We start from the raw sequence: 27,085 nt of genomic DNA, 5'->3' as shown, positions 1-27,085 counted from the left end.
GGCTGTGCCTGACCGTGCCTGGAATTACTCGGCGTTGCAGTATTAGGGAAAAGTCTGTAGCGGAATATAGTAACGCCCGTTGGTGAACTGTCAATCTTCCGCACACGAGAGGCGCACACGCGGGCTGAGGAGCTCGCGGCTCTTCACAGCCGACCGCCGCCGCCCGCGTACCGAGGCAGCGCAATGCTCGAGTTCGTGGCGAACACCGCCGAGCTGGCAGACTGCACCACATTCACCGTCACGCTAAAGGGAGAAGCGCTCGCATGCGGGGCCGGAGCGCGGGAAGTCGTCCTGCTTCACCTCGACTCTGGCCGTGTGGAACGGTGGGCGCACGGCCTTACGTCTCCGCGACTCTTCTCCGTCGCCTGTGATGGGCGGTACGTCGTGCTCGTGTGCGACATGGAGGCTCACATATTCACTCGTAACGGGGTGAGGGTCGCCTCCTTCCCAGACGAAACGGAGCCGCTGGGAGACCTCGTCTGCGAGATCGGGTGGCCGTGGCCGTACGCGTTCAAATGCGAGCGGCGCCCCGAACGCTCGCGCGACCCAGCCGGTCCTCGGGCGCCGCCCGAGTTCGAGCACGCCGAGACGAGTATGCGCTGCGTCGTCGCGTACCGCCCCCAAAGCAAGAAGTACGCTCAGCTCACGGGAGAGTTTGAGCGGTGGGGCTTCAAGCCAATGTTCCGAGGGTGAGTTGATAGAGGTGTGGCACGAACTGACAGGCAGGGCGGGATTCGGACAGCACGATCTCGTGCTCTGGGGTGCGAGCGGGTGGGCCCTCGTCGTGCAGAACTACCGCGCCCTGTTCCGTTCCCTCACGGAGGTGGATGAGAGCGAGCGCGCCAGCTACATCCGCGAGCGGACCGTAGCGCTCTGCGAGCCGGAGCGTCTGGACTGTTTGGTCGTTAACGGCCAGCGAATCCTGGGCGCGCGCGCAGCCGTGAGTCTTCCCCGCTGAACCTATCTCAGTATCAGCTGACAGCAGGGCACGATGTGGTCCTTTGACCTCTCCACACTCCCACAGCTTCCCTGCAAGCTCGACCCTCTCCCCCTTCCCCCACTCCCAGAGGGCCACGCTGTGCTCCTCGACATGACGCTGACGCCGGAACACCGCGGCGTCTGGGCGGGCGAGTACACAAACTACGACATCTCGTGCCTCGCCCAAATGTCTGCGCGCAGCTCCGTCGCGCTAGATGCTCGCGCAGCGTACATGTTAGACTGGGACAAGGGCTTCCCCGGCGGCGCGAGTGTGGAGTACGAGCAGCTCTTCAACGGCGAGCTCGAGAGCGGAACGTGGCCGTGGCCCACCCGGCCTGCATTCGGGCACGTCAAGATCTGGACGCATCGCCCGCACGCGGCCGTGCTCTGGACGCCGCACTCAAGGTGTCTCGGCGCCATCATGGGTAATGGGGTTTGCGGATGCGGGCGGCGGCACGGGGACGAGTGGGGGTGGGGCAGTGATGGGGAGGATGATGAGGATGAGGAAGAGGAAGAGGAGCAAGAGACGGATTGGCAGAACGCCCTCTGGGGCTTGGGGTATATGTTTGATCCGGAAGATGAGGATGAGGGGCTGGACGGCCTCGTGCAGCTGTTCATGGAGGAGACTGATGATGGGCCAGACGGACTGGACGGGGTCGTGGATGTGCTCCTCGAGCTGGATCTGTCGGAGGACGAGCTGGGAGTTGACTCGGCGAGCGAAGCGGGAGTCTACGCGGCGAGTCTGGACTAGAACGCCATCTGTAGACTTACCGCGAAGCGCAGAGTACATCGCGAAATCTTACGTATCAATCATAATGCACAGTGATTCATAACATACAACTGATCGGATACAGTCGACTTAAGCACGGGTTTTATCTACTCCTCACGCTCAATCTTGACGCCCGCCCCGCCGAAGCTGAGGCGCGTCTGTCCCCCGGTACCTTCCTCGAGGTACCCTCTCTTGTAAATCTCGGCCGCCTTGGCCGCCTCGAGCAGCTTGACCTCGGCCATGACGTTCTGCTGGATGCACTGCGCGAGCTGGTTCAGGCGGCTCTTGAGCAGGGGAGATGTGCCGGGCTCGTCGCGGACCTTGTTTGCTGCGTATTTGAGTGCGAGGAAGAGCGAGATGGGGTCCTCGTTCTCGCTACTCTCCAACCCGGGGCTTGGGCGTTCCGACTTCACCTTCACGAGGGCCGAGCTCGCGCGCGACTCGTCGTGCAGCGACACAGACGTGGCGCGGGATGATTCGATGGGTGTCTCGGGAACACACACGCCGGGGCTGAGCTTCAGACCGAGGCCGAGACTCTCCTCTGCCTCCTCTGTGTCAGCAAGCTCTTCGGAGCGGCGCTGCTTCTCATCCCACCACCGCTTCACCAGCGCATAGGTGTCGCCTGCGGCCGATGACCAAAGGGAGAGCTGATCGAGAAGGCGGTAGTAGTCCGACTCTGCCCCCCGCAAACCCGATAGGATCAAGTCCATACCAGAGTGGAGGTCGGTCATGTTGGGGTGGCTTTCGCGGCGCGGTGAGAAATCACACTCCTGGCCATCAGAACGCAGAAGGAGAGCAAGAGCTGTCCAACGTGCCATAGTGCGGACACTCTCAGATCCCTGTCCGAAGATGCAGATTGCACGCGCTTGAACCACGAGCGGCAGCTCCGCCAGGTCTTCAACGAGTGCGGACAGAAGTGTTGGCCTCGATTCGGCGGACTCAATCACCGTAGCTAGGTCTTCGATGGTGTCGGTAATGCTCGAGCGCGTGGCCGAGGATGTAGAGGGATCGACCGCCAGGACAGCCAGCTTCCGAATCAAACCCACAACGTCTTGACCAGGAAGTACATTGGCGGAAGCCAGGGCTCGCGCGATCTGGCAGATGACAGCGGTCGCAGCCTCTCGAGTCTGCCCAACAGCGCGGGACGCGTTGTGATCGTCTGTGGCGCCCAGCTCATTCCAAGCGCGGGCAGCCAGGTCGAGGAAACTGCAGTCAGATCCTTGGAAAGGATCAGTTTCGAGCGAGGGCAGGGCGTTGACGACGTCGGTGGTAGCGAGCATCGTCAGACTGTCCTGCGTCGAGGCCAGAGCTACCTGGCACAACCAGCGGAGAGCACCACCGTCGCTTTGCGCCAAATCACGTACAGCCCCGGATAACAAAGCCTCGTAAATGTCCTCCTCCACATCGCCGAGTTGCGGCCATTCGAATGGAGCAGGCGGGAAGGTAACAGTACTACCTTCCTTCCGCTCCGCCAACGATTCGTACTTCCAGAAGGTGGGTCGGCTCAGATCGGCATGTCGTTGTTGACGTTTGGCAGCATCGGTCGGGTCATCTTGAGTTCTCGTGCAATCGGCGATCGCATCCCGGTCCTCACCATCAAGGAAGGAGAGGTCCAGCGCGGACCCAGTACCGCTAGCGTCATCGCCTTGCTCAAGGCGAGCAGCCATGTCTGCCGCCCTGAAGAAAGCATCGTGGTCGATCTTCTTCTTCCCCTTCCGGTAGAGGGCATTCATTTCACGATCCGCCGCCAACTCTTCCTCCGTGAGCGCCTTAGCCGCGTTGATGATATGCTGCTGAGCCTTCTCTTCCAGCATACCCCGGATGCGCCTGCTTCGCCTCTCAGGCTGGGAGTGCTGAGACGACCGGTCCCTAGATGTCAGTAAAGCATTCTAAGAGCAACGCTAAACACGTACTCAAGCACTTGCGAGAGGTGCAGCTCGTCCTCGCTGTCACTGGGCGTGGCAGCCTCATAGTCGCGGATCTTCTCAGCTGTTTTCGCTTCCAGACGACGGGCGTAGTCCTCAGCGGCTCGTTCGGCCGCTTCGCGTTGGGCCTGGGCGTCCTCCAGGACGCGGGTGGTCAAAGACTTCTGTGAGGACTGAGAGGGAGGGAGCTGTGGCTTTTGGCTGGCCAGCGGGGATAGCGAAGGACGCCTGACAAGAGGGGACGCGCTCATGCGCCCAATAGATGATCGCGAGGGCGTGCGGAGTAAGCCATTCCTCGGTGACTGGGCCGCCTGCTGAGATTGCGAGGGTGACCCTGGCCAATCTGCGTATTCTGCAAATTCAGCTAGCAGGTCTTCCTCTGGTTCAGGCGCTGGCGGAGGTGAGGGTGTCGGCGCAACCTCTGGTGCTGGTGTCTCGCATGGCTGCAGCGGCGATTCTTCTCGCTCTGGCGGTGGCGGTGTGCTGAGTGAGCTCTCGGAACTGCTGTCTGATGGCGGAGCAGGGCGAGTAGCCGGCTTTCGCTTCGGGGTTTTCTTCGTACTGCGAGGCGTAACCGTTATCTTCGTCACGGTCTTCCCCTTAGGCTGTCTTGGGGTATTATTTACGGGTGAGGCAGCCACGGCATTGCGCAGTCTGCTCGGTGACGACGACTTGCGGGCTGGAGTGCGCGTAGGCAAACCCGGAGATCCTCGCGTCGTCGGCCACTGATGGATCGGTGTATCCATCGTCGGAAGCTTGTACTTTCCGGGGACAGCAGCGACTCGTCGCGGTCGATTGGATGATGGAGGATCCGCTGGCACCGAGACGTCGCGCTTTTGAAGCTGTCGAACCTCGCGGCCAAACTTCGTCTTTGGGCTGGGACGATAGCTCTCTTCGTCTAACTCTTCAAACGCAGCCCGGCGCCTCTTCATGGCGGGGATAGGATCAATCTTCGGCGAGACGGTCGTCTCCTTGAGCTTGGCCAGCAGCTCCTTAGACCTGACCGGTAGCTCCGTAGGCTTGATCGGCGAAGGATCGATCCGCGGTTTAGCAGGGGAAGGCGTAGGTGTACGTGCGAGGGAGGCCAAAAGATCCGTCGGGCGTGGAGGCGTTTCTGGAACCAGCTCTAGACTGCCGCTTGCACTGATCTTGGGAGGTGGTAGAAAGGTGTTGCGCGCCCTCCGTTGAGGCGTGGCCGGAGCTCTAGTAACAGATCGGGCACGCTGAGAGTCTCGCGGCTGCGCGTTATCGGCGCACCGGTCTGGTTGGGAAGATCTCACAGCTGGCGTCGGACTCTTCAGCCGCTTGCTAAAGGACTCCCCGATACCGGTCCTTGGTCGGGCAGGCGATACTTGAGGAGATAAGGAAGGCGAAAGGGATGGCGAGACTCGAAGCCAGTCTAATAATCCGTCGTCAGCTCCGGAGGTCGATTTGCCCTTGCGAGGAGAAGGCAGCTCAACCGGAGCATCTGAGAAACTGGTGGCGCTTCTAACTCGAGTGAACAGGCGCTGTGACGCGGATGCTGTAGGTGGACGGGACGGTTGTCGGGACACTTGTCGTTTTCGAGGGGTGGCGACGACGGGCACCTCATCCTCAGATGAGGTTGGATCGAGGTCGATGGCATTAGCACGGGACGTTCCCCTAAGAGGTTCCTTGCTGATCTGTTTCGATAGTCGTGAGGGCCCCGCGCTGGACATTGGCGGGTCCCTCGAGAGGAACTGTGACAGTTTACTCTGCCCGTCGAGAAGTTTCGGCGTCTTGCGTCGTTGCTTGGTCGTTGGTGTATAGTCCTTGCCGTTAATAAGGGTTTCGTCCAAGACCATCCTCTTCTTTCCTTTGGAGGTGGAGGAAGACAATTTGGACGCCGACGAAGACTTGGCCAGTCTATTTTGTGACGGCGGTTGACTCAACCGCGACATCCTGGATGAGGGTCCAGCGTGCTGCGAGGCGTAGTCGATTGGCGTCCCAGCTCTTTGCGATTTAAAGTTCCCCGCCACAATATCGTCAAGTGTCGGTAGTTCGTCGCTGCTGATAGACAGAGCGGTGACTGATACGGCGTCGGAGTCACTCGATAAGGAGATGGCGTCTAGTTGAGTAGCTCCAAGTTTGACGCGTCCGGACATTGCCGCCACCGCTCAGAGATAGGTGCTGCCGGACGCGGACCGCATTCGGAGTGCACTTTACGGAACTGAATGAAAGGGAGAGCGATATGGGCGACTGCCCATGGGATATGTTCCACGTTTGCGTCGCTGTCGGTCGCTATCGGTGTAGTAGTGTGTGTCACCGACGCGTTCACCATAGTGCACCACAGTCATGTAGCGGCTCGTCCGAACTCTTTCCTCTCGTCTATTACGTAAGAGACGCAGTTCTGTAAACAAAGTCGGTCGAAGTACTCGCGTGCGATTGATTCCGTCATCCTTGCTCGACATGATGCCCATTTATCACGTGACTTGAGAGATCAGGTACGTGCTGACGACGAAAGGCGATCGGCTCGAAGGCTGAGACGAAGGCACGAAGGCGGCTTTTCAATGTGGGTCGCCCATTGGACGGGATGGCTTGCTCGGTGGCCAGGTCCGGGAGAGTCCAGGCGGTGGGTATCCACGAGTCTGCGTTTGGCTCGTTTGGCCGTTTGCCGGGGCGCATACGTCATAAACGGCGCGCCAGCGTACCAGGACGCTCCAGGCGGCAGGGCCTGCACCAGGGTCATGCTTTCGCGAAGGAAAAGTGACGTTGTTTGTCAGGCTCTGGCGCTCTATGACACCTGCATGGTGCTCTGAATCCGACCCCCCCCCCGCCGCCCCAATCCCATCACCCAGCCAGGCAAGCCAGCCGACAAGGACGCACCCACCCATACGGGACACAGGACAGGACTCCGAGAGAGGAGCGCGACAGCTCAACAGGATCACCCACCCATCCCTCCTCCGCTCGTAGTGCGCGTCCTCCTCCGGCATCGTTAACATCCGTCTTTTCACATCTTTCTCCCATCTTCTCAACCGACATCTTCTTCCTTCCCTTCTTGTCGTGCACACCACACTACACACCATGTCCTACGCTAAGGCCACCAAGTCCCACAGTGAGTGGCGTCGACCCTGCTAGCCCTAATACGCCCCGTGCGATCCAAGTCCCTCGCCATCCAATGTGGCGGCAACCACTCACTTGCGGATCCCACTCGAGCTCGGGCGCAGGCGTCGTCCATGGCTCATCAAGCGTTCAATGTTGCTGACTCGTACCTAGTCCCCGAGGGCGAGATGCCTGAGCCCAGCCAGGAGCTCCTCGACGGCTCCACCTCCTCCCTTGACGATGCCGGCAACGAGGCCGCCGGAGTGAGTAACCTTTTTTCTATTGCTTTTACACGGCTCCATCAGCTGACCTTGACAGATCCAGGTCGTCGAGCACGACTCTAAGGAGGCCCAGGCTATCGAGCAGGCCAGGGCTGAGGAGGAGAAGGAGGCCGAGAGGCTGGTGAAGGAGGAGTACAAGGCTGCCGTCAAGGAGAACAAGAAGGAGGCTAAGCAGGAGAAGGCGGAGAAGGCGGCTGAGAAGGCGGAGCAGAAGAAGGAGGCCAAGCAGCACAAGCAGGAGCAGCAGAAGCAGGAGGCCCAGAAGGAGGCTCAGAAGGAGGCTAAGCAGGCCCAGCAGGCTAAGGAGGAGCAGAAGAAGCAGCTCGAGAAGGAGGTCGAGCAGGCGAAGAAGAACGTTCAGCAGGCTTCCGGCAAGGCCAGGGCCACCCTTGCAGAGGACCAGGCCGCTGAGGCCGAGATCAAGGAGCTTACTGCCGCCGAGAAGCTCGCTGCTGAGGACGTCAAGGGCAGCCTGAGGAAGGCCAAGCAGGACGTTGACGCGACCACCAAGTCGTCGAAGCCCGTTGACAAGAACTTCGGCAAGCAGGTCGAGTCGGACGCCAAGGCTGCCGCTGAGCAGGCCAAGAAGGACGCCAGCAAGGCCGCCCAGCAGGTCGGCGAGACCTACGACAAGGTCAAGAAGGACGCCGACAAGGCCGCGAAGGAGCTCGGCGAGAAGTACGACGCCGCTAAGAAGGACGCCAAGAAGCAGCTCGACAACGCCGCCGACCAGGCCGGTAAGGCTTACAACGCCGCCGCCGACCAGGCTGGCAAGGCTTACAACGCCGCCAAGCAGGATGCCGAGAGCAAGTACAACGCTGCTGCCGAGGTCGCCGAGAGGACCTACAACTCTGCCGCCGAGTCTGCTCGCGAGACCTACGAGGATGTTTCCGAGGCCACCAAGAAGGCCACCGCCGAGGCCCAGAAGCAGCTTGACGCTTCGGCCAAGGAGGCTAAGCGCAAGTACAAGGAGTACAAGAAGAAGGCTCAGCAGGAGTGGGACGAGGCCGAGAATGCCTTTGCTGCCTACTGGGAGAAGGGCAAGGACGTTGTTCTCCGCCCCAGCACCCTCGGTGGTCTCCTCGGTATTGGTGAGTGGCTGACATCATGCAAATTCCCGGCTAACATCAGTGAACGTCGGTCTCCTCGGTGGTCTCGGATACACCGCCTACAAGAACAAGGACAACCGCCCTTGGGACCCCCAGGTTGTTGGTGGCGCCATCGCTGGAACTCTTGCTCTTTTCGGTGCTGAGGGCTATCTCGCCGAGTCGTACCTTGAGACTGAGGAGGGTCGCGCGGAGGCCGAGCGCGCTAAGCGCGAGGGCTCCAGGCTCTACCTCGAGGCTAAGAAGCGCATCCTGCGCCCCGACGTTGCCGGCGGCATCATGGGTCTTGGTGAGTATACGCACTGTCTCATGAACGAAGCTAACGAGTAGTGAACCTTACCATCCTTGCCTCGCTCGGATACGTCTCTTACAAGAACTGGAACCAGCCGTGGGACCGCCGTGTCGTTGCCGGTGTCGCCGCCGGTCTCTTCGCCCTTACCAACGTCGAGGGGTGAGTAATCTGAACTCAGCATTGCATGAACATTACTGACAGCGCCAGATACGTCGCTGAGCAGACCCTCGAGCGTGAGAAGAGGCGCCCTTAAGTGCGCGATTGCGACGATCTTGTTGTGATCTTAGGTTTTGAGAACGAGTATCGAGTGTCATACATAGCTAGCAAACACCATTCATTACACGCTTTTATTCATGCGTTTGTTGTCTTCTGTAGGCTGAGTGAACTCGGCGGATAGACATGCAGTACCCACCAAATTGTGCCGACCATCAGGTCGCGAGTTTCAGACTGAACTAGACCACCCGGAGTGACAAGTGACAGAGTGACCGGAATGACCGGAGTGCGGCATCCGCGGGCCGCACATATCACGGTTGCGCATGCATGCATTGTGCAAGGTCCGCCTGATCACGCATCATGCTGCTTCGATTAGCAGGGCTTGAACGTGGTACGCATACGCACGAGTTGCTTTGCAGAGATCGAGGGCCCTCCAGGCCCACAGCTCGTTGGCTGGGCGGCGAACTTTGCCACCGGGTCAGGACGCGCCCAAGTCGACCCAACCCTGGGCTACCGCGTAGAGCTACCCCGCGTCCCAGTGCGGGGTAAGACACGCGCCATGGGTTTACCGGTACTCCGCACGAGCCACCACATCACTTCCTCACTATCCTCATCTCGGTCCTCTCAGTCCCTACTCAGCTACGCTATCTTGGTCCCGGCTTCTTGTCTTTGCTCCATCTCTCTTTACCTCACGACAAACCAACAGCCCCCGGGCCACTCAGCATCATGTCCGGGGGAGGAAACATCAAGGTCGTCGTACGGTACGTCATCACAACAATCTTTGCAACCTTAGTCCGGTCGAACTTTTCCGCTGACTGAGCCAGATGTCGTCCGCTCAACTCGAGAGGTGCGTCCGAGGACCCCGATAAGCTTCCTCTACCCCAACAGCTGACCTCCAGAGCTCGCCCGCGGAGCCAAGCCCCTCATCCGCATGGAGGGCAACCGGACGATCCTTGACCCACCAGAAGCGCCGACGTCCGGCAGAGGAGTAGCGAAGACGCCGCAAGTGTTCTCATTTGGTGAGACAGTGCGTTTTGCCCACCTGACACGGCAGACAAGTCATATTGGTCGGCAGGAGCAAGAACCGACCCCGACTATGCGTCACAGGAGACGCTGTTCCAGGACCTCGGCGTGGACCTGCTGAACCACTCGTTCGAGGGCTTCAACACTTGTATCTTTGCCTGTGAGTTCAGGCCAGATCGAGCGGGCAGCGGCCGAGCGGAGAAGGCTGAAGCTAACGAATGCAGACGGACAGACGGGAAGGTAAGCAGGGACGGTGGGAACCGCATGGGAGACCGTCAATGCTGACACGGGCGTCCCAAACAGTGGAAAGAGTTGTAAGTACGAGCCCGGACAAGCCCAGAGCTTTGGGCAGAACTACCGCATACGAACACCGGCTAACATCTTGCACAGACTCGATGATGGGATGTGCGTAATAGGTCTTTGCGCATAGTGACGCAATGGCTCTCGCCCAAACAAGCATTGTGCTCGTGTTGGCGGGAGCGGATGCTGCGGCACTTGCTGATGCCACAGACGGAGCCGATAAGGGTATCACGCCTCTCACCACCTCGGAGCTGTTCCGACGCGTCGAAGAGCAGGCTGCAAAGGACTCGAACCTGTCGTTTTCGGTTGAGGTGTCGTACATTGAGATCTACAATGAGAAGTGAGCTCGGGTGCTGTATCGATCGACTGACAGCAGGGTGCGCGATCTCCTCAACCCAAAGAACAAGGGCAACCTCAAGGTCCGAGAACACCCTAGTCTTGGACCCTATGTCGAGGACCTCAGCAAACTGGTCGTCGAGAACTACAACCAGATGATGACATTGATGGACGAGGGAAACAAGGTGAGCTGTACTCTTCCGCCGCTTCAGCTGACTTGCAGGCCCGAACCGTTGCTTCCACCAACATGAACGAGACTTCCTCGCGTTCACATGCCGTCTTCACGCTTATCGTGGGTTAAGCACGAACGCCGTACCTAACCGCAGCTCACGCAAAAACGACTGGATCCCGCCACGAACATGGTCGGAGAGAAGGTGTCCAAGATCTCTCTAGTGGATTTGGCTGGAAGTGAGCGACAAGCGTCAACGGGAGCTACAGTGAGTACACAAGAAGAATGACGCTGATCACACAGGGCACGAGGCTGCGTGAGGGTGCAAACATCAACAAGTCTCTTACGACCCTTGGAAAGGTCATCGCTGCGCTGGCCCAGGCAAGCGAGCCGACCAAGAACAAGCGTGGATCACGGAGAGAGGAGTTCGTCCCGTATCGAGACTCAGTTCTCACATGGCTGCTGAAGGAGAGTCTCGGAGGAAACTCCAAGACGGCGATGATCGCTGCGATCTCTCCAGCAGACTACGATGAGACGCTCAGTACGCTCAGGTACGCCGATGCTGCGAAGCGCATCAAGACGCACGCGGTTGTCAACGAGGACCCGAACGCCAAGCTCATCCGCGAGCTCAAGGAGGAGCTCGAGTTACTCCGGAATCGCGTCTCGAGTGGTGGCGGTACGGATGAGTCGACGTACGACCCGAATATCCCGCCCGAGAAGCAAATCGTCACGTACAAGACGAAGGAAGGCGAGATCCGCAAGGTCACCAAGCTCGAGCTGCAGGATCAGCTGCAGGCGTCCGAGAAGCTCATGGAGGATCTCAACCTCACGTGGGAACAGAAGATGGCTGCCACACAGGCCATCCATGTGGAGCGAGAGAAGGCGCTCGAGGAGCTTGGTATCTCGGTGGACAAGAACGTGAGTTACGCGGCAGAAGGAATGAAACTCACCATCAGATGGTCGGTGTGCACGCTCCTCAGAAGCACCCGTCCCTGGTCAACTTGAACGAGGATCCCCTCATGTCCGAATGTCTCGTCTACCAGCTGAAGCCTGGTGTGTCGGTTGTCGGTAGTCTGGAAAGCAAGGAAGCACAGATCAAGCTGTCCGGGCCACACATTGCCGCCAAGCACTGCTCCTTCACCAACAATGAGGGAGAGGTCACTCTCGAGCTTGCTGGGGAAGCCCCTACATTCGTTAACGGCAAGCGAGTGCAGCCCAACACTGTGAGTTGTAACTCGTGTTTGGTAAACTGACATCAGCCTGTTGTTCTGCGGCATGGTTTCCGTGTCATTATCGGAGACCTTCATGTGTTCCGCTTCAATGACCCAGCTGGCGTGCGCGCTCATCGGTCTCGCATGTCGGGCATGTGGAGTGTGAATGGCACCGACTCAGCCTCAGCACCTAGCCGCGCCGACTCACCCGCAGGACAGACCGAACTGATGGACTGGACGGCGGCGAGGCGCGAGGTTGCTGACATAGAGGCCTTGGGCGACCGCGACCTGGACAAGCTTTTTGACGATATCGTCAAGGTGCGAACACTACGCGGTCGACCCGAGAGCCGTTTAGACCTGACCTCTGAAGTAGATTCCAAGATTCTTGCTTCCCTCGCGGATGAGTCAACAGACAACAACCCATGGGACCTGACGTACACGAACGGGAACGGCAACGCGTCGCCTCGCGGCATGTACGACCATAGCGACAGTCGGACGGAGCCCGACAGCCCGTCTCGACCTAGCTCTCGACCAGACAATTCGAGCAGCGCGGACTCGACTCTGGAGCAGCAAGCGTTGACGAAGCAGCTGCGAACCCTGGCGCAGGAGGTCAAACGCATGCGCACGCAAGCGGCAGTCGCTCGGGCCCGAGGCATGTCTATTCCAGATGTCGCCGACTGGACGCCTCGAGAGCTAGTTCTGGCTCGCAAGGCTATTGAGCACTGGAAGCGGCTGCGCAACTTTGCCATGGCTGAGCAGATGCTCATGACCGCTGCCGACGTGCGAGAGGCGAACATCATCGCGTAAGTGACAACTGACCCTAAAGGAAAGCCACTCACAGGTCTAGCAAGCAGATGAACAGACAGATGACATACAACTTTACGATTGTCGATGGGCCCCTCGAGTCACCGATATCGACGTTAGACGAGATCGGTGGGATTATTGACTATGACGATATGTCCACCGAGTCCACTGGACCGAGCGGTCCCAAGGTCATGGTTAAAGTCATTGACCATGAGTCGACATGTGAGCTTCAACCAGGACAAGCCCTGACGCAACCAGCAATCTACCTGTGGAATCTGTCCAGGTTTCAACAGCAACTCGCACGCATGCGTCAAGTTCTCGCCGTCAAGGACAAGCCGGGGTATCAGATGCACCTCAGCGTCCACGCGCCGTTCGGCGACAGCCCGACGCCCAGTTTTTCGTACATCGGTGCAGCGCAGGTGCCCCTGCAGCTGCTGGGCCACCAGATGTCGTACGCGGTCACCGTGCCCATCTTCTGTGCCTACACGATGGAGGCGATCGGTTCCTGCAGGGTCGACTTCAAGTGCTCGTCCGTGCCACGCTCGGGCGTGGCGAGCCCGGACCTCGGCGGACCCGTGCTGCCGACACCCTCTTTCGGCCCCAAGTTCTCGTTCACCGTCACGGTTGACTCGGTCAAGGGTCTGACGTCTGCGGACTTCACTGAGGTTCACGCGCAGACCAAGCTCTCCTCGCTCGTCGGTCCGATTCAGAGCGAGGACACGTACTCGTCAATGCCGGTCAACCTTGACAAGGAGTCGGTGTCGCACCTCAGCCTGTGCAAGCCGCTCTCTGTCATTGTGACTTCGGACATGTTGCAGCACTTTGAGCACGGTTATGCCCGTGTCGAGTTCTTTGCGAGGGTTAGGGACGCCTACCTCTGCCGCTTGGAGCGGTTTGACTGCTCGCGGGAGGAGGTGCCTCCGCCCTCAACACCGGGAGACTCAACGCCCTCTTCAAACCCCGACAAGCCAACGATGCGGCGCGCAGAGACCGAACTGGCTGTCACGGAGCAGCATGACCTCTTCTCTGCTCTCGAGGTGCGCGAGATGGCGACGGATGGCGAGTACCTCCCTGCCGCTGTGCAGGACGAGGTGCTGCAGCTGCACCTGGGTGTGCAACGACAGGTTGTCATCGAGTTGTCGCATGCCTCTGGCCAAAGCCTGAAGTGGCTCCGCATCTCGCACGCCTCCGCCGGAAACATCCGTATGGTGAAGAACGGCGGGGACCCGGTCCAGGTGACGGCGGCCGAGGTGAACCTGCAACTCACGAGCGAGGTCGAGTTCAAGCACGACGGCACCGCCAAGCTCGTCGCGCAGGGATCGTGGGACACGGCCGCGCACCACTGTCTGCAGATGGATCGCCGCACGCCCACGAACGGCTTTATGCTCGCTCGACTGACCTTCATGGTGGAGATCGAGGGCGTGGACGAGCCAGCCGTGCTGAACATGGACGTCAAGCTCCGCATCCTGGCACGGGATACGCGCCGCGGCTCCCTCATCAGCTTCTGGCGAGCCAAGCCGCAGACGAACATCATTGGCATCTTCTCGCTCGACCTCACACCGCCAATGGCGCGCACGGCGCGCGACCTCTGGCGCCTCGACACGGCGAAGAAGAGCATGCCCGGCGAGCATCTGTTAGAGGGGTGGCGGCCGCGCAGTATCGCCCTCATTCGCGAGTACGCTGGTCTCGCGAAACAGCGCCGCCTCATCGCCGACGTCCAGACGAGCAAGGTCGTGCTCGACTGGGCTGGTGCCGTCGTGCCGTCCAAAACGGACGCGGACGGGCAGGCTCAGCTCCAGACACGCTGCGTCGGCATGTGGCAGCGCCAGATCGACACGAGGGTCGAGGTGAGCTCTCCAACTTGTGCCACGAGCTAACAACAGTTTGACGTCGCCCGCGAGACGACGCAGGAGAAGGAGCTCGCGCACAAGCTCCGCCAGCTCGTGCCCGACCTCGCGCCGCGGCTCGTTCCCTCCGTCCGCAGCGTGACTGCCAAGTAAGCTTTAGGGCCGATTCTGAGCTGACATGCAGTGAACGTGTCATCAAGCGCGGCACCATGTCGCTGCTCAAGGACTCGCGCTCCAACCGCTGGGAGGAGATGTACGCTGTGCTGCGACCGTGAGTTGTGCGTGTAGGCTTCAGCTGATCCCAGGCCATACCTGCACCTGCACCCCGAGTTCGGCAAGCGGGAAACACAGATCATCAACGTCGCGCAGGCCAATGTCGTTCCGAGCCCCGACGTCGAGATGCTCCTGGGCGTGAGTCCAGCTTTCTCCCTCCATCTGGTCTAAGCTGACTATATACAGCGCCGATACGCCTTCACAGTCTACACGCCGACGAACAGCTACATCATCCAGGCGCAGGGGCCGTACGAGCTCACGGCGTGGATGACAGTGATCGGGCGGCAGAAGGGCGCCGCGGCCGCGCCAGTGCCGAACGGACACCCTGCTGCGTGAGCCGTCACTCTCTGTCCAGCACTTGCAAAGGGGTGCAAGTGCTGTTTTCTTCACTTTGTTCTCTACTCATTACTCTACGCTTTTTTGCACATAGCCAATGTATTTGTTTAAATGGGTCAACGTCTGGTTCGGCGGGATGTGCGGCTGGAATGATTGGAGGAAATGGACGGGGCCGGGCCGGATACGGCAATGGTCAGTGAAGGCTGGTCAATACAACACGATGCGCGGTACGGTGTACTCCTATGTCTCCACAGATTCCACGGACTCGGCACGAAGGTGTAACGTACAGACGCGCTTGACGCGGTCAGTTTAGCCCTGCTGGACGTGTTGCAGCAGAAGGCAGGCGCGTCTGGCGGACGCGTCGAGAACATGTTTATGTTAAGCTCGCGCGCTCCCGCAGACTCGGATGGTTAGTCGAGGAGCAGCATCAGTTCGAACTTATGACATAAACCGGGACTGGAGCCTGCCCCTACACCTACGGCGGCCGCTTTTGCTTGTAGAAGCAGGTGGTACTGCATCGACAGGGGATGTCACTGCTGCACACAGGTACGCAGCGTCGACTGTCACCAGGCACCGGTATCAACTCTCCACCTTCCTTCTTTCGGCGAAGCCAATACGCAGAAGAAGAGCGTGGCCGAGCACTAGCACTATGGGGAGAATCGAACGGTATTGCTATGCAGACAGGCTTCGACTGGAGCGGCCCGGAAGACGGACGAGAGCTAGGAGCTCGTCGACCAGTCCCAGTCCGTCCCGTTGAGTCGGGTCGACCAGCCTTTCGCCTTCCAATTCCAGCTTTCTCTAGCGGGCACGACCTGAGCCTCTCCCGACCCGCACTCTGCGCCAGTCCGCTTCCTCTCTGCATGCGGTGTCGCGGACAATCCGAACGTCTAAACACCCTCCCCCTCGCCTCTGTGTACAGGAAATTCTCCACATTGGTCGATGTTTGTGCTGCCTACAAGGACCACACTCATGACTGGTCATGAGCATCTCCAAACGCTCCCAGCAGCGAAACCCTGCACGGCGAGAGTGCCAGGGTGCCGCCCTGAGTTTGGGGTGGCCGCCATGTTGTAATCGCAGCTGGCCTGAATTGTAATGGAATCAAGGAGCGCTGGGCTTCTGAATATGTCATGTAGCCTTAGGCGCGCACACCCACCTTCCGCCCAGAGCCAGCGCGGGAGTTTGCCTCCGCTCGGGGCAGGCATCCCGCGTCAGGCCCATCAGGTCCCCAGGCCCAGCATCACGGCACTGCACGACCATAAGCGCAAAGGGAGGGATTGCTTCTGTCGCGCCTGGCATGCCTAGCCAGGTGTCAGCTGCCCAGTGTCGTCGGGTAAGAAGAGCTTAAGAGCTTGCATACCGCAAACAGAAAAGTCGCTTGGGAACGATGGACGACGACGATCTGGTCGTGTACGCGGATGACTGGACGGTGGAGACAAGGGCATGCATGGCCGATCGTCCGTTGCTGAGGCTGAACTCTGGACGGTAAGAGCTTCGGGACACCGGTCTCGATTTCGTATCACATTCTGGTGGTACTCTGAAGCAGCCAGGCAACGCAGGCTCTGGCTTTACTACCCCAGCCGAGCCAGCTGCCCCCTGCCCGCTGTGCCCGTTGTGCCAGGCAGCTGAGAAACGAGCACTGCACACAGGCAACATAGCAGGGCCAGCCTCCCCGGGTTTGCATGCGTGTAACACCTTTGCGAGTCGTAGCACGCACGTATCAGCGCGCGTCGAGCGGTGTCGTTGTGCATGCATCACCACATCTTGTTTTCGCTGCGACTACTGCATTGCTCAACTCACTTTACTCATCTCAATCTGGTCATTCCTGCTTTGCTTGAACACTACGATCCTCGAGTCCCTCGAATCTCCTCGGTCCACCTGAGTCCACCAGTAGCAGTGACCCGACGCCCGCTTCGCCCGCACGCTACGAGCCCATCGCCCATCGCCCATCGCCCACGCGCCCCTCTGTCCTGTAACCGGCCCAGCTCGCCCAGCTCGCCCAGCTGCCCATCTGGTTCCATCTGCCCATCAAACCCTTGAGCGTCTCAGCTCTGCAGCCCATCACCGCTCATCCCCAAACCGGCCAACCCAGTCTACCACTCAGCCAGCCAGCCAGTCAGCTGCTGTCAGCCAGCAGTAACCCCCCAATACCTCATCGACACTCTGCCAGCCCCCCCGCAAGCCCTGCACATTGCACACCCGTGTTCACCTGCACCCCCTCACCAGCAGAAGCAGCAGCAGCAGCAGCAGCAGCAGCAGCAGCAGCTAGCAGCACCCCCGCTAAGGGAAAGAGCATTCATCTGGGATTACCAGATTACATATCATTACACATCCACTACAACTCATTCCACCTCTTGTGCATCCCACCCTCCGATCCTCCCTAATCACCTCTGCCCTCCCCCGTGACGCTTGACGCCCAAGACCCAGAGACCTGCGACCGACCGACCGACCGACTTGTCTGCCCGTCCAGCCGCCAGCCGTCCCAGCCGTTCCACCAGCCAGCCCAAGTGCATCAACCACCGCCGACATCCATATCCATCACGTATCGCCGTATCACGTATCCTCCCCCACCACTCCAACTCCGATCAACATCCATCACCATTCCCTCCATCGCCCTCTCTCTCCCCGCAAGCCCAAAGGGCAGCTCTCACCATCACACTCGTCGTCCGTTCGGATAACACCATCCGAAGACCCATGGACACGCAGTACCCACCGCCGACTCCTCCACATTCAACCTCAATTGATCATCTGCACCGTCAACAGCATACCCACCAGCAACAGCATCATCATCAACAACATCAGCATCACCCACCCCACCACCCTCGCCCCCCGCCCCCGCATTCCCATTCGTACTCGCACCAAGGAGGAAACGACTACCCGCTAGCATCGTCGCCCTCGAAATCCTCTTCCGCCTTTCACCCCCAAACAGACCGATTCGACCCCGACCTCCGCGACACACAACAGTCTTCCTCCTCCTCAAGCGCCCATCGCCAGGCTTACGCGCAGGAGCAGCTCTCGACTACTGCCGCGCATCGAGCGCCGCACGCGTCCTCAGCGTCTGCGCCTGCACCTGCATCCCGCCATCTGGCCCTGGGATCGCCAAGAAGCGATTTGGAAGCCCTCTCCTCCGCCGCGGTCGCGGCCGCCGCAGCGCAAACCTCAACCGCATCTCCCTCCAGAGACAACCACCACAGCTATCCTCCACCCCCGCCTCCGCATCGCTACATCCACCTGAACTCCCCCCCGTCGCGAACACGAACGAGCGAAGACCCAGCCCCCAGCTCATCCAGAGGGGAATCCGTCAGAGACTTTGTTCACGACCCGCCCCCTCCACTTCGGCGTCTTAGTGCACCCAACGTTCACTCGAGTCGGCCGCTGCCTTCCCCAGGTCTGCAGCCGCCAGCCTCAGCGTCATCCGCAACGTCTTCGCGCCCATTCTTGCCACCTCCCAGTCTCGGGCGCCGCACCCACGCCCCGCCGCCGGCCATCCGCATCCCCACGCGTGTCAGAGACGGCGACACCTTTGCAGAGCCCCAGAGTGCTCCCCTCCAGGTTCCCAACCACTCGCGCGCGTACTACTCTCACATCCCCCAGCCTCCACGTTCGGCTGGCCCTCGCCCTTCCTCCAAACCGTATCCGTCACCACTTGCCGCGAGAAACTCGGCCTTTCTCGCTCCCCCTTACCACTCGTCGTCAGGATCGGGAGCATCCAGCCCAGGCGTCGTCGACGAGCGCGCCCTACGATCTCCGCATCCCCCTCTGACAGCAGTCTACCCTCCCAACTACCCTTGGCCACCACTTCCTCCATCCTCCCACGATCTAGGAGACGAGGGACACCACGGCCCACCCAGTCACCACTACGCGTCGTCGCACCACTCGCAACGACCGTATTGCTCCAGCCCACTTGGTGACACACCTCTGACTGCGGGTGGAAACAGCAGTCGAGCTCCGTACAGCAGCACCTACACACCGTACAATCCGACTCCGCTTCAGACTGCCCAGGCCCATCCACCGTCGCCCGCCTATCTTTCTGCCCCTCCCCCTTACAGCTCGGGTGCTTCGCAACAGCAGCCGCTGCACAAATCCAAACACGCCGTCCAGTCATCGTCACAGGCGCGTACATCCTCTCCGCTCTTCATCCCTCCTCCCCTCCGTTTCCAGTACTCGACGTCTCCCCCACCAGGACTGGAGATGCCGCCGAGGAAGAAGGCTGCCGTTGGCAGCGGCGGTGTCGCTTCGGCTACGCCCCACTCGCAATCGTCCACACGCTCATCCGCGCGTCTGATGGCCGCTTCTCAGGCCAGCAACAACAGCCGTAACGGATGGACAATGGAGCATACATACGACTCTGTCGGCCAACCGAAGGAGGTCATTGTGATCCAAGACAGCACCAGCCCCATCCCGAAGAAGCGAACGCGAGCCGTCGCTCAGGCCGAGGCCCAGCGGTGGGCAGCGCAGCAGCAGCAGAGCGGAAGCAACGGCCATGGTAGCATTGCAAACGGCGCGTCGTCGTCGCAGACGAAGAAGCGCAAGGCTGAGGCGGATGATTCGGCGAAGAAGGCGAAGAAGGTCGCACCAGTGAGTCCAATCACCTCCAGAGGTGACACACACACAAAACAAAAAAGCTGACGTGTTTCCAGGCAGTTCCACAACCACCAGCACCTGCACCGCAGCACGCCCCAGCAGCGCCGGGGCAGGCTGCTCATGCATCCTGGGATGATGCCGAAGGACATTACATTGTGAAGCCGGATGACGTTATCGGAGGGAGATGTGAGTCTGGGCTTGACGGACCGTGCAGCTGACATGTCAGATAAGATTGTACGATTGCTGGGACAAGGAACATTCGGCAAGGTGGTTGAGGCTCGACACATTGAGTCGCGGAAGAAGGTCGCGATCAAGGTTATCCGAGCAGTTCAAAAGTATCGCGACGCAAGCAAGATTGAGATTCGAGTACTGGAGACTCTGAAGAAGAACGATCCCACGAACCAGAAGTGAGTTGCCCCTTCCCGAGTACCAGCTGACGTCCAGCAAATGCATCCACCTGACGGAGTACTTTGACTTCCGGAATCACCCCTGCCTCGTGTCCGACCTCTATGGCATGTCCGTGTTCGACTTCCTCAAGTTAAACCACTTCCAGCCGTTCCCGGAACGACATATCCAGGATTTCGCGCGATCGTTACTCAAGTCGGTCAAGTTCATCCACGATTTAAAGTTAGTTCACACGGACTTGAAGCCTGAGAACATTCTGCTCGTGTCGAACGACTCGAGGCTGTCGGGGCCGCGACGAGCGAACGCCCGGTCAAAATCGATCCTGAGGAATACGGAGATCAGGTTGATCGACTTTGGAAGCGCAACGTTTGAGAACGAGTACCACTCGAGTGTCGTCAGCACGCGGCATTACCGTGCGCCGGAGATCATCTTGGGTAAGTTGCCAGTTGCTCGTTGTCTGGACAGATAGCTGACGAACAGGTCTTCCCTGGTCGTATCCATGTGACATGTTCTCGATCGGGTGCATCCTTGTCGAGTTCTTCACTGGTGATGCGCTGTTCCAGACGCACGACAATCTCGAGCACCTCGCGATGATGGAGGTCGTCATGGGCAAGATGCCAAACGTCATGATTGAACGAGGAAGGTGAGTAACGGAGTGACGCACGTGGGAACTGCAGGGCAGCCGCTGACGCGCGAACAGACTGAAGAAGCCAGAATTCTTCAAGGGCAACAAGATTGACTTCCCGAACCCGACCGTGTCCAAGTCGAGCCGCAAGTTTGTCAAGGGGCTGAAGAGTCTGCGAGAGATCATCCCGTTAACGAACCCGACGAACGCGCTGTTCCTCGATCTCGTTGTGCGGTTGCTCGACTTTGACCCGGATCGCCGGATCACGGTCGACGAGGCGCTCAAGCACCCGTACCTGCGGGCAAACATCCCCGAGCCAGCGTAGGCTGCGTAGAATTTGGAATTGTTGTTGGGTCTATTCGTGCAAAGTTACGAGTCTAGACGACTGAGAAACGATTCGGCCACCCTCATCCCTCGTGTGTCTCATCACCATCATCATCATTCTTCCTTCTCAACTCTTTCATTTTCGTTCCACTTCTCTCTTTTTTTCCCCTGTTTCCTTTGTTGTTGCCTAAGCTAGCCAGCGTGCGTTATTAACAATGCAAAAGATTCATACGAGTTGCAATATTTGGTGTTCTTCTACTTGGCCTCCTCGCCCTCGTCGACCGCCGTGCGCATCTCCTTGATGGTCTGCCTCGGGTCCTTGGATCCAAACACAGCAGTTCCAGCGACAAGCACGTTGGCGCCAGCCTTTCCGCACTGGCAAGCGTTGCCGGCGCCAACACCGCCGTCGACCTGGATGTTCTTGTCCGGGAACCGGGCCCGGAGCTCGGTACACTTGGGCAGGCACTCGGGCATGAACTTCTGCCCGCCATACCCGGGGCGCACAGTCATGACGAGCAGGTGGTCGGCAGCATTGCCGATCTCGTCCGTGATGGCGGACGCGGGCGTCTCGGGGCTAATGGCGACGCCGGCAAGCATGCCGTGAGAGTGGATCAGGTCGATGACGGCCTTGGCGTCCTCCTTGGCAGCCTCGAGGTGGAAGGTGTACAGCTTGCCGCCGGCCTCGGCGACGTCCTTGACCCACTGCGCGTTAGCGCACCTATACCCATGCAGCTCTCCGTTCGACGCTCGATACCCTGCTCCTGCTCCTGCTCCGCTCACAAACTCCCCGGCCTCATCCTACGGCACAGAGTTCCCATGCCGCCGACCAAGCCGGTGTAAACAAACGCTTGGACACTCCGTATACAGGGCCTAGAGGACTGGCGAGGGAAGCGAGGCGAGAGCGAGAGGCGGAAAAGTTGCCCGTAACTTTGTCGCGTCGCGGACTCACGTCCGCTACGCTCGCGACGCTCGCGAGCGACTCACCTGAGAAGGCTTCGAGACCATCATGTGGCAGTCCATGAAGATGTCGGGGATGTTCTTCTTGACGCAGGCGAGGATGGGAGCACCCATCGTGATGTTCGGGACGAAGTGGCCGTCCATGACGTCTGGGGGTTAGCTTACGGATGACAAAGTGCTAGCTGTGATAGGAGGGACGGAGGATAAAGGTTCTGGGTGAAGCACTGGGAGTCATGCGCTGAATGCTGAGCGTTGCTCGACCAGTGCGTCTGTCTGGCTTGTGAACGACAGCAGAGCCAGGTGAGCCCCGTCCGCCATTGCGCGCTCGAGTGCTGCAGCGACGGGAAGGTCTGCCCAGTGTTCGTCGTACACTAGCACTATGTCGTATTGCCGCGCTCCCACGATACAGCCTTGACCACCTTTGGACCGTCTCCAGGTGAGACCCCACTCACCCATGTGCAGCCAGTCAGCGCCGTCATTGATCATACGCTTGCACTCGGGCGTAAGGTTCGAGAGGTCGCTCTGACTGTCAGCTACGCCTCATCGTCACAGCTCACCGCAAGCACGCTGGGGGCGATGATGGCCTTGGGCATGGTGTCTGTTGTTGCTGGGAGACGAGGTAGTGCTGAGAGTCGTCGTTTCACTTGCTCGTGCCTCCGCCGAACGCAGGCGTACCGGCGTCATAGATGGACTGGGGAGCCCAGGAACGGTAGGAAACCCAGGAACTTTTGCCCTATTCGATCCACCCAGTTACGCTGATGTCACTCTGGCTGGCGGCAACAACAATCTTTGGTCCACTTCTGGGTGCAGCGAGCAACGGGCTGTTGTATCCCCACTTCGTACACACTCACGGGGCCACTCGACGGCCACCTAAAACGGAGGAAGAAGGACACCCTCGACGACCCAACGCTATGGGAACGCCGCTTTCCGTCGACGACTTGCTGAAGAGGCAGAAGGAGGAGCAGGCGGCGGCGGCCAAGCCCAAATTCCTCAGCAAGGCCGAGCGTCAAAAGCTGGCTCTGGCCAAGCGGGAGGAGGAAGCTCGCGAGCAGCGCGCAAAGGAGGAGGAGGAGCGTGCCGAGCGGCGGCGGTTCGAGGCCGAGGCGGAAGCCGAGCGGCGACGACAGGCTTCGGAACGCTACGGCGCAGGCCGGGATGGACGAGACGGGCGCGACTCGCGCGACTCGCGTGACCCCTGGGATAGGCACCACGACCGTAACGGCGGGCTCGACTACCGCGACCATCGTGATCGGGACCGAGATTACGACCGCCGAGGAGGACATGGGCGGGACGACCGCGACCGCCCGCCGGAGAAGAAGGGACGGCGGGACGACAAGTCGAACGGCAGCGCGGCGCCAAAGGACGTCGACGAGCTCGAAGTCATCAAGAAGCGGTACTTGGGGCAGCAGGAGGTGGTGAAGAAGCCGTGGATGCGCAAGTCGACGAACAAGAACGCCATCTTCCAGTGGGACGAGAAGGACGACACGAGCTCCAGGCCGTTGTGGACGGCGGACCCTGCTGCGCTGTCCGTGCCGGGGACGCCGGGATCGTCTGGCTCTGGCGCGCGCGGATCGCCGGCACCGGGTAACAGCAAGTTTACGGATGCGCTCGAGCGGCGCCGCGCCGGAAAGGGCGGTAACGACGACCGACACTGGAGCGAGAAGCCGCTCGGGGACATGAAGGAGCGCGACTGGCGTATCTTCCGCGAGGACTACAACATTTCCTCGCGCGGTGGCAATATTCCCCTGCCGTTGCGTAGCTGGCGCGAGAGCGCTATCCCGGGCCCGATTCTCGACGTCGTCGACCAGATCGGATACACGGAGCCGTCGCCCATTCAGCGCCAGGCGATCCCGATCGGCCTCCAGAACCGCGACCTCGTCGGTATCGCCAAGACGGGTTCGGGAAAGACAGCCGCGTTCCTTATCCCCATGCTCACGTATATTTCGCACCTCCCGCCGCTCACCGAGGACAACCGGCATCTTGGTCCCTATGCTCTGATTCTCGCGCCTACGCGTGAACTGGCGCAGCAGATCGAGGCTGAGGCGGAAAAGTTTGCGCGTAAACTTGGGTATATCTGTGTCTCCATTGTCGGAGGACGCAGTGTCGAGGAGCAGCAGTTCAACCTCCGCAACGGCTCGCACATCATCATTGCGACGCCGGGTCGTTTCAAGGACATGATCGACAAGTCGATGATCGTCCTGTCCCAGTGTCGCTACATTGTCATGGACGAGGCGGACCGAATGGTGGACATTGGTTTCGAGCATGACCTCACGTTCATCCTCGACGCGATGCCGAAGGCGTACGAGAAGAAGGATGACGCGAGCGCCGCTGCGCCTGCGAACGGAAACCAGGTCGGTTTCACGGGCGAGCGTGTCACGACGCTGTTCTCCGCGACGATGCCACCGGCGGTTGAGCGCCTCACACGCAAGTACCTCCGTAAGCCTGCGACGGTGACGATCGGTACGGCGGGCGAAGCGGTCGACACGGTCGAGCAGCGTGTCGAGTTTGTGCACGGCGGCGAGGAGAAGAAGAAGGCGCGCTTCATCGATCTCCTGCGCAATACGGACCTGCCGCCGCCAATCATCGTGTTCGTCAACCAGAAGGCGACGGCGGACGTGGTGGCAAAGTACGTGCAGCAAGCCGGCTTCAGCGTCACAACGCTGCACTCGGGCAAGAATCAGGAGCAGCGAGAGGCGGCGCTGGGCGCGCTGCGCGAGGGCCACGTCGACGTGCTCGTCGCGACCGACCTCGCGGGTCGTGGTATCGACGTTCCCGACGTCAGTATGGTCGTCAACTGGCAGATGAGCGACACGATTGAGAAGTACATCCACCGTATCGGTCGTACGGGTCGTGCGGGCAAGAGCGGTCTCGCGCACACGTTCCTCGACAACAACGACGCCGAGGTGCTGTATGACCTCAGGCTCGAGATCGAGAAGAGCAAGAAGAGCAGCATGAACCAGGAGCTCGCGCGGCACGAGGCTGCCCGCCAGCGCATCACGAAAGAGATGAAACGCAAGCGGGACGATCTCGACTAGGTGTCATAACACCAGTAGATGCATCAGAAGTTAACACTCTACGGCATGGCGCATGCACGCATTCTCCGTCAGCACTTAGCACTTGCTTTCGTTATCTAACCCGTCGGATCGGCAAGGCACCCCAGCATGCAGCAGCATGTATGCGAGCGAGGACGCGAAAGGAGGCGCGTCTCAGCATGCACATGTGACTGGCCCCACCGGCCGATAAGCACCGCTAGGCCCGACCACGCCCCGTGGTTAAGGCTGGGACTAATAGACGAACTCGGCCATCAAATTAAGCCGATGACATCCGAAGCCGCGAACCCCTCCCCATACCCTCACTCCTTTCTGGCCCCTGTTAACCTGCCTTTTGGCACAGATTCGGAGTCAAGCGGGCCAATACGGCGCCGCACATAACAGATTACGACCGGCTTGCGCTTGCGCGTATACGGGGCATAACGTACTGACGCGAAGCGGTTGTTCGTAGTATGAACTGGTCGCTTCGTAGTATGCGGGTCGGACCGCTAGACTAGCGGTGATCGCGGCGTTGCGGCATGGGTGCGGCATTGCGGTGATCGGCGCTGGAGGCGGGGACTGCATTGTGGAGCACGAGCAACAGGTCCAGATCCCGCAAACGCCAGCAACGCCAACAACGTCAGCCAAGTGAGGTGTCCGATTCAGTCTCGGTGTCATGGAAGCAAGGGGCCGGTCGCTGGATTGGGATTCCATGGTGTGTCTATGGTATGGTGGGACTAACCGCCGCAGCCTTCAGTGGTACGCATGCGATGACGTTGTTGGCTGCATTGGCTGACTGGCTGGGACATGCACGGAAAAGCTCTCGCGCAAAGTGCGGGCCAGAATGCGGCTGGGGCAGCGGCTGAGTGGTGGTTTGGGTGGTGCCTCCGGCAAAAAGGACCCTGAATCCACGCTTGCAAGAGCTCGCAGAGCTGGAAAAAAGTGACCACCCCCTAACCAACGCCTTTGGCGAGCGCCTTCCGTTTGCACTCGACCAACAGCAGGCCGAGCATTTGGCACCCAGCCCCCTCATTGCACGCCGTTATGCACTGCTTGCTCTCGCGATGTCTGTGCTCGTCGCCGAGCTCTGCGCGCCGCTATTGCATGCAGTCGTCAGTGGAGAGAAGTGCAGAGGTGACGTAGGATGCTATGATGGTGTTTTTTGCATTACAATGGTTGTACAAGTACTACTAGTTTACTTGCAGGCGTCGGCCATGTAGGCGATGAGGTCGTTGCGGTCCTTGGGCTTCTTGAGGCCGGCGAAGGCCATCTTGGTGCCGGGGATGTACTTCTTGGGGTTCTCGAGGTACTGGAGAAAGTCAGCAAGCTGTTTGTTGACGGGATCGCGGAGAGTCTGGCCGGTGCCGACCAGGATGTCCGAGTCGGAGTCCTGCCTCCCATCTCGCGGAAACGCCTCGCTCTAAGGCTCGGCGCTCCGCTCGCGCGCGCTACTCACCTCGAAGAGGGTCTGGCCGTCCCAGGTAACGCCCTTGTTGACGTTGGCGGCGGTGTAGGAGAAGCCCTCGGCCTGTCCAGACTTGCGGCCGAAGACGCCGTGGAGGTTGGGGCCGACCTTGTGGGGGCCGCCAGCCTCGGTGGTGTGGCACTGAGCGCAACGGGTCTTGAAGATGCCGGCACCCTTGCCAACGTCGCCTGGAAGAGTCAGCTTGCTGTTCGTTGTTCGGTGTCGGTGGTGGACTGTCGTGATCGAGCGGGCGAGCGGGCGGGCAGGCAAGCGAGAGAGCGATCACACAGCGAGCGCGGCCGCTCTTGCTGGTTCGCTAGCCCTCCCACATCGCTCCCTGCATGGCATATGCTCCTCCGGTCCAGAGGCGATGCTTACCGGGGGTGTAGGTGTTCTTGTCAGCGGCCATTTTGTTTGTTTTGGGTTGTTGTGGTTAAGTTGAGGAGAAAGAGAAAAGCGAAATGCGCACCCGAGGCCGAATTTATGCCAAGTCGTCACTACAGTCTGCGTTTAACGACCCGGCTAACCCTGGGTGGGTCCTGGGTGCAGGCAGTCGCGGGCTCCACTGTAGGGCTTCAGTCACTGTCCGCCCAGCCGCCCAGCGAGTCCTGGCTTGGGATGACGCTGGTTCCGGATTTGGTGGAATTTGCTCCGTGTTGCTCCGATGCACGGCCAATCAACGGCGGCCCTATTCAAATGCGTATTCGGGACGAGTTAGGCGTGAGACCACGGCAGGCATGCGTGCCACGTGTTACTAGGCGCACAATCATGAACGG

General features: G+C 59.9%; 8 protein-coding genes across 8 annotated transcripts; 5 read left to right on the top strand and 3 right to left on the bottom strand.

The window, feature by feature from the left end:
• Nucleotides 1-183: 183 nt before the first annotated feature.
• A1Q1_06896 (uncharacterized protein) lies at nt 184-1,729 on the top strand (the record flags this gene model as incomplete). Its single annotated transcript, XM_014327145.1, has 3 exons — nt 184-689; nt 727-940; nt 986-1,729. The coding sequence occupies 3 exons, from the start codon at nt 184-186 to the stop codon at nt 1,727-1,729; spliced, it is 1,464 nt and encodes a 487-aa protein (XP_014182620.1).
• Nucleotides 1,730-1,854: 125 nt separating this feature from the next.
• On the bottom strand, nt 1,855-5,795 carry A1Q1_06895 (uncharacterized protein; the record flags this gene model as incomplete). Its single annotated transcript, XM_014327144.1, has 2 exons — nt 1,855-3,616; nt 3,661-5,795. 2 exons carry the CDS (start codon nt 5,793-5,795, stop codon nt 1,855-1,857), a joined length of 3,897 nt encoding a protein of 1,298 aa, XP_014182619.1.
• Nucleotides 5,796-6,714: 919 nt separating this feature from the next.
• On the top strand, nt 6,715-8,664 carry A1Q1_06894 (uncharacterized protein; the record flags this gene model as incomplete). Its single annotated transcript, XM_014327143.1, has 6 exons — nt 6,715-6,745; nt 6,907-6,995; nt 7,357-8,104; nt 8,145-8,408; nt 8,450-8,570; nt 8,619-8,664. 6 exons carry the CDS (start codon nt 6,715-6,717, stop codon nt 8,662-8,664), a joined length of 1,299 nt encoding a protein of 432 aa, XP_014182618.1.
• Nucleotides 8,665-9,350: 686 nt separating this feature from the next.
• A1Q1_06893 (uncharacterized protein) lies at nt 9,351-14,923 on the top strand (the record flags this gene model as incomplete). The annotated part of the gene is made up of 15 exons (XM_014327142.1): nt 9,351-9,385; nt 9,449-9,471; nt 9,524-9,643; nt 9,700-9,807; nt 9,872-9,887; nt 9,951-10,052; nt 10,105-10,263; nt 10,324-10,468; nt 10,756-11,370; nt 11,433-11,675; nt 11,883-12,466; nt 12,511-14,314; nt 14,369-14,463; nt 14,620-14,725; nt 14,774-14,923. 15 exons carry the CDS (start codon nt 9,351-9,353, stop codon nt 14,921-14,923), a joined length of 4,305 nt encoding a protein of 1,434 aa, XP_014182617.1.
• Nucleotides 14,924-17,614: 2,691 nt separating this feature from the next.
• Nucleotides 17,615-20,859, top strand: A1Q1_06892 (protein serine/threonine kinase; the record flags this gene model as incomplete). The annotated part of the gene is made up of 6 exons (XM_014327141.1): nt 17,615-19,498; nt 19,561-19,690; nt 19,731-19,911; nt 19,949-20,343; nt 20,390-20,552; nt 20,610-20,859. 6 exons carry the CDS (start codon nt 17,615-17,617, stop codon nt 20,857-20,859), a joined length of 3,003 nt encoding a protein of 1,000 aa, XP_014182616.1.
• Nucleotides 20,860-21,113: 254 nt separating this feature from the next.
• On the bottom strand, nt 21,114-21,929 carry A1Q1_06891 (uncharacterized protein; the record flags this gene model as incomplete). The annotated part of the gene is made up of 2 exons (XM_014327140.1): nt 21,114-21,656; nt 21,843-21,929. The coding sequence occupies 2 exons, from the start codon at nt 21,927-21,929 to the stop codon at nt 21,114-21,116; spliced, it is 630 nt and encodes a 209-aa protein (XP_014182615.1).
• A 797-nt stretch (nt 21,930-22,726) lies between these two features.
• On the top strand, nt 22,727-24,850 carry A1Q1_06890 (Pre-mRNA splicing factor RNA helicase PRP28; the record flags this gene model as incomplete). The annotated part of the gene is made up of 1 exon (XM_014327139.1): nt 22,727-24,850. One exon carries the CDS (start codon nt 22,727-22,729, stop codon nt 24,848-24,850), a length of 2,124 nt encoding a protein of 707 aa, XP_014182614.1.
• A 1,189-nt stretch (nt 24,851-26,039) lies between these two features.
• A1Q1_06889 (electron carrier) lies at nt 26,040-26,718 on the bottom strand (the record flags this gene model as incomplete). The annotated part of the gene is made up of 3 exons (XM_014327138.1): nt 26,040-26,234; nt 26,301-26,497; nt 26,688-26,718. The coding sequence occupies 3 exons, from the start codon at nt 26,716-26,718 to the stop codon at nt 26,040-26,042; spliced, it is 423 nt and encodes a 140-aa protein (XP_014182613.1).
• Between the last annotated feature and the right edge of the window lie 367 nt (nt 26,719-27,085).

Source organism: Trichosporon asahii, assembly GCF_000293215.1.
Source record: "Trichosporon asahii var. asahii CBS 2479 unplaced genomic scaffold scaffold00009, whole genome shotgun sequence".
Lineage (NCBI taxonomy): Eukaryota > Fungi > Basidiomycota > Tremellomycetes > Trichosporonales > Trichosporonaceae > Trichosporon > Trichosporon asahii.
Note: the sequence above shows the minus strand (reverse complement) of the source record. Positions and strands in the feature narration are given on the sequence as shown.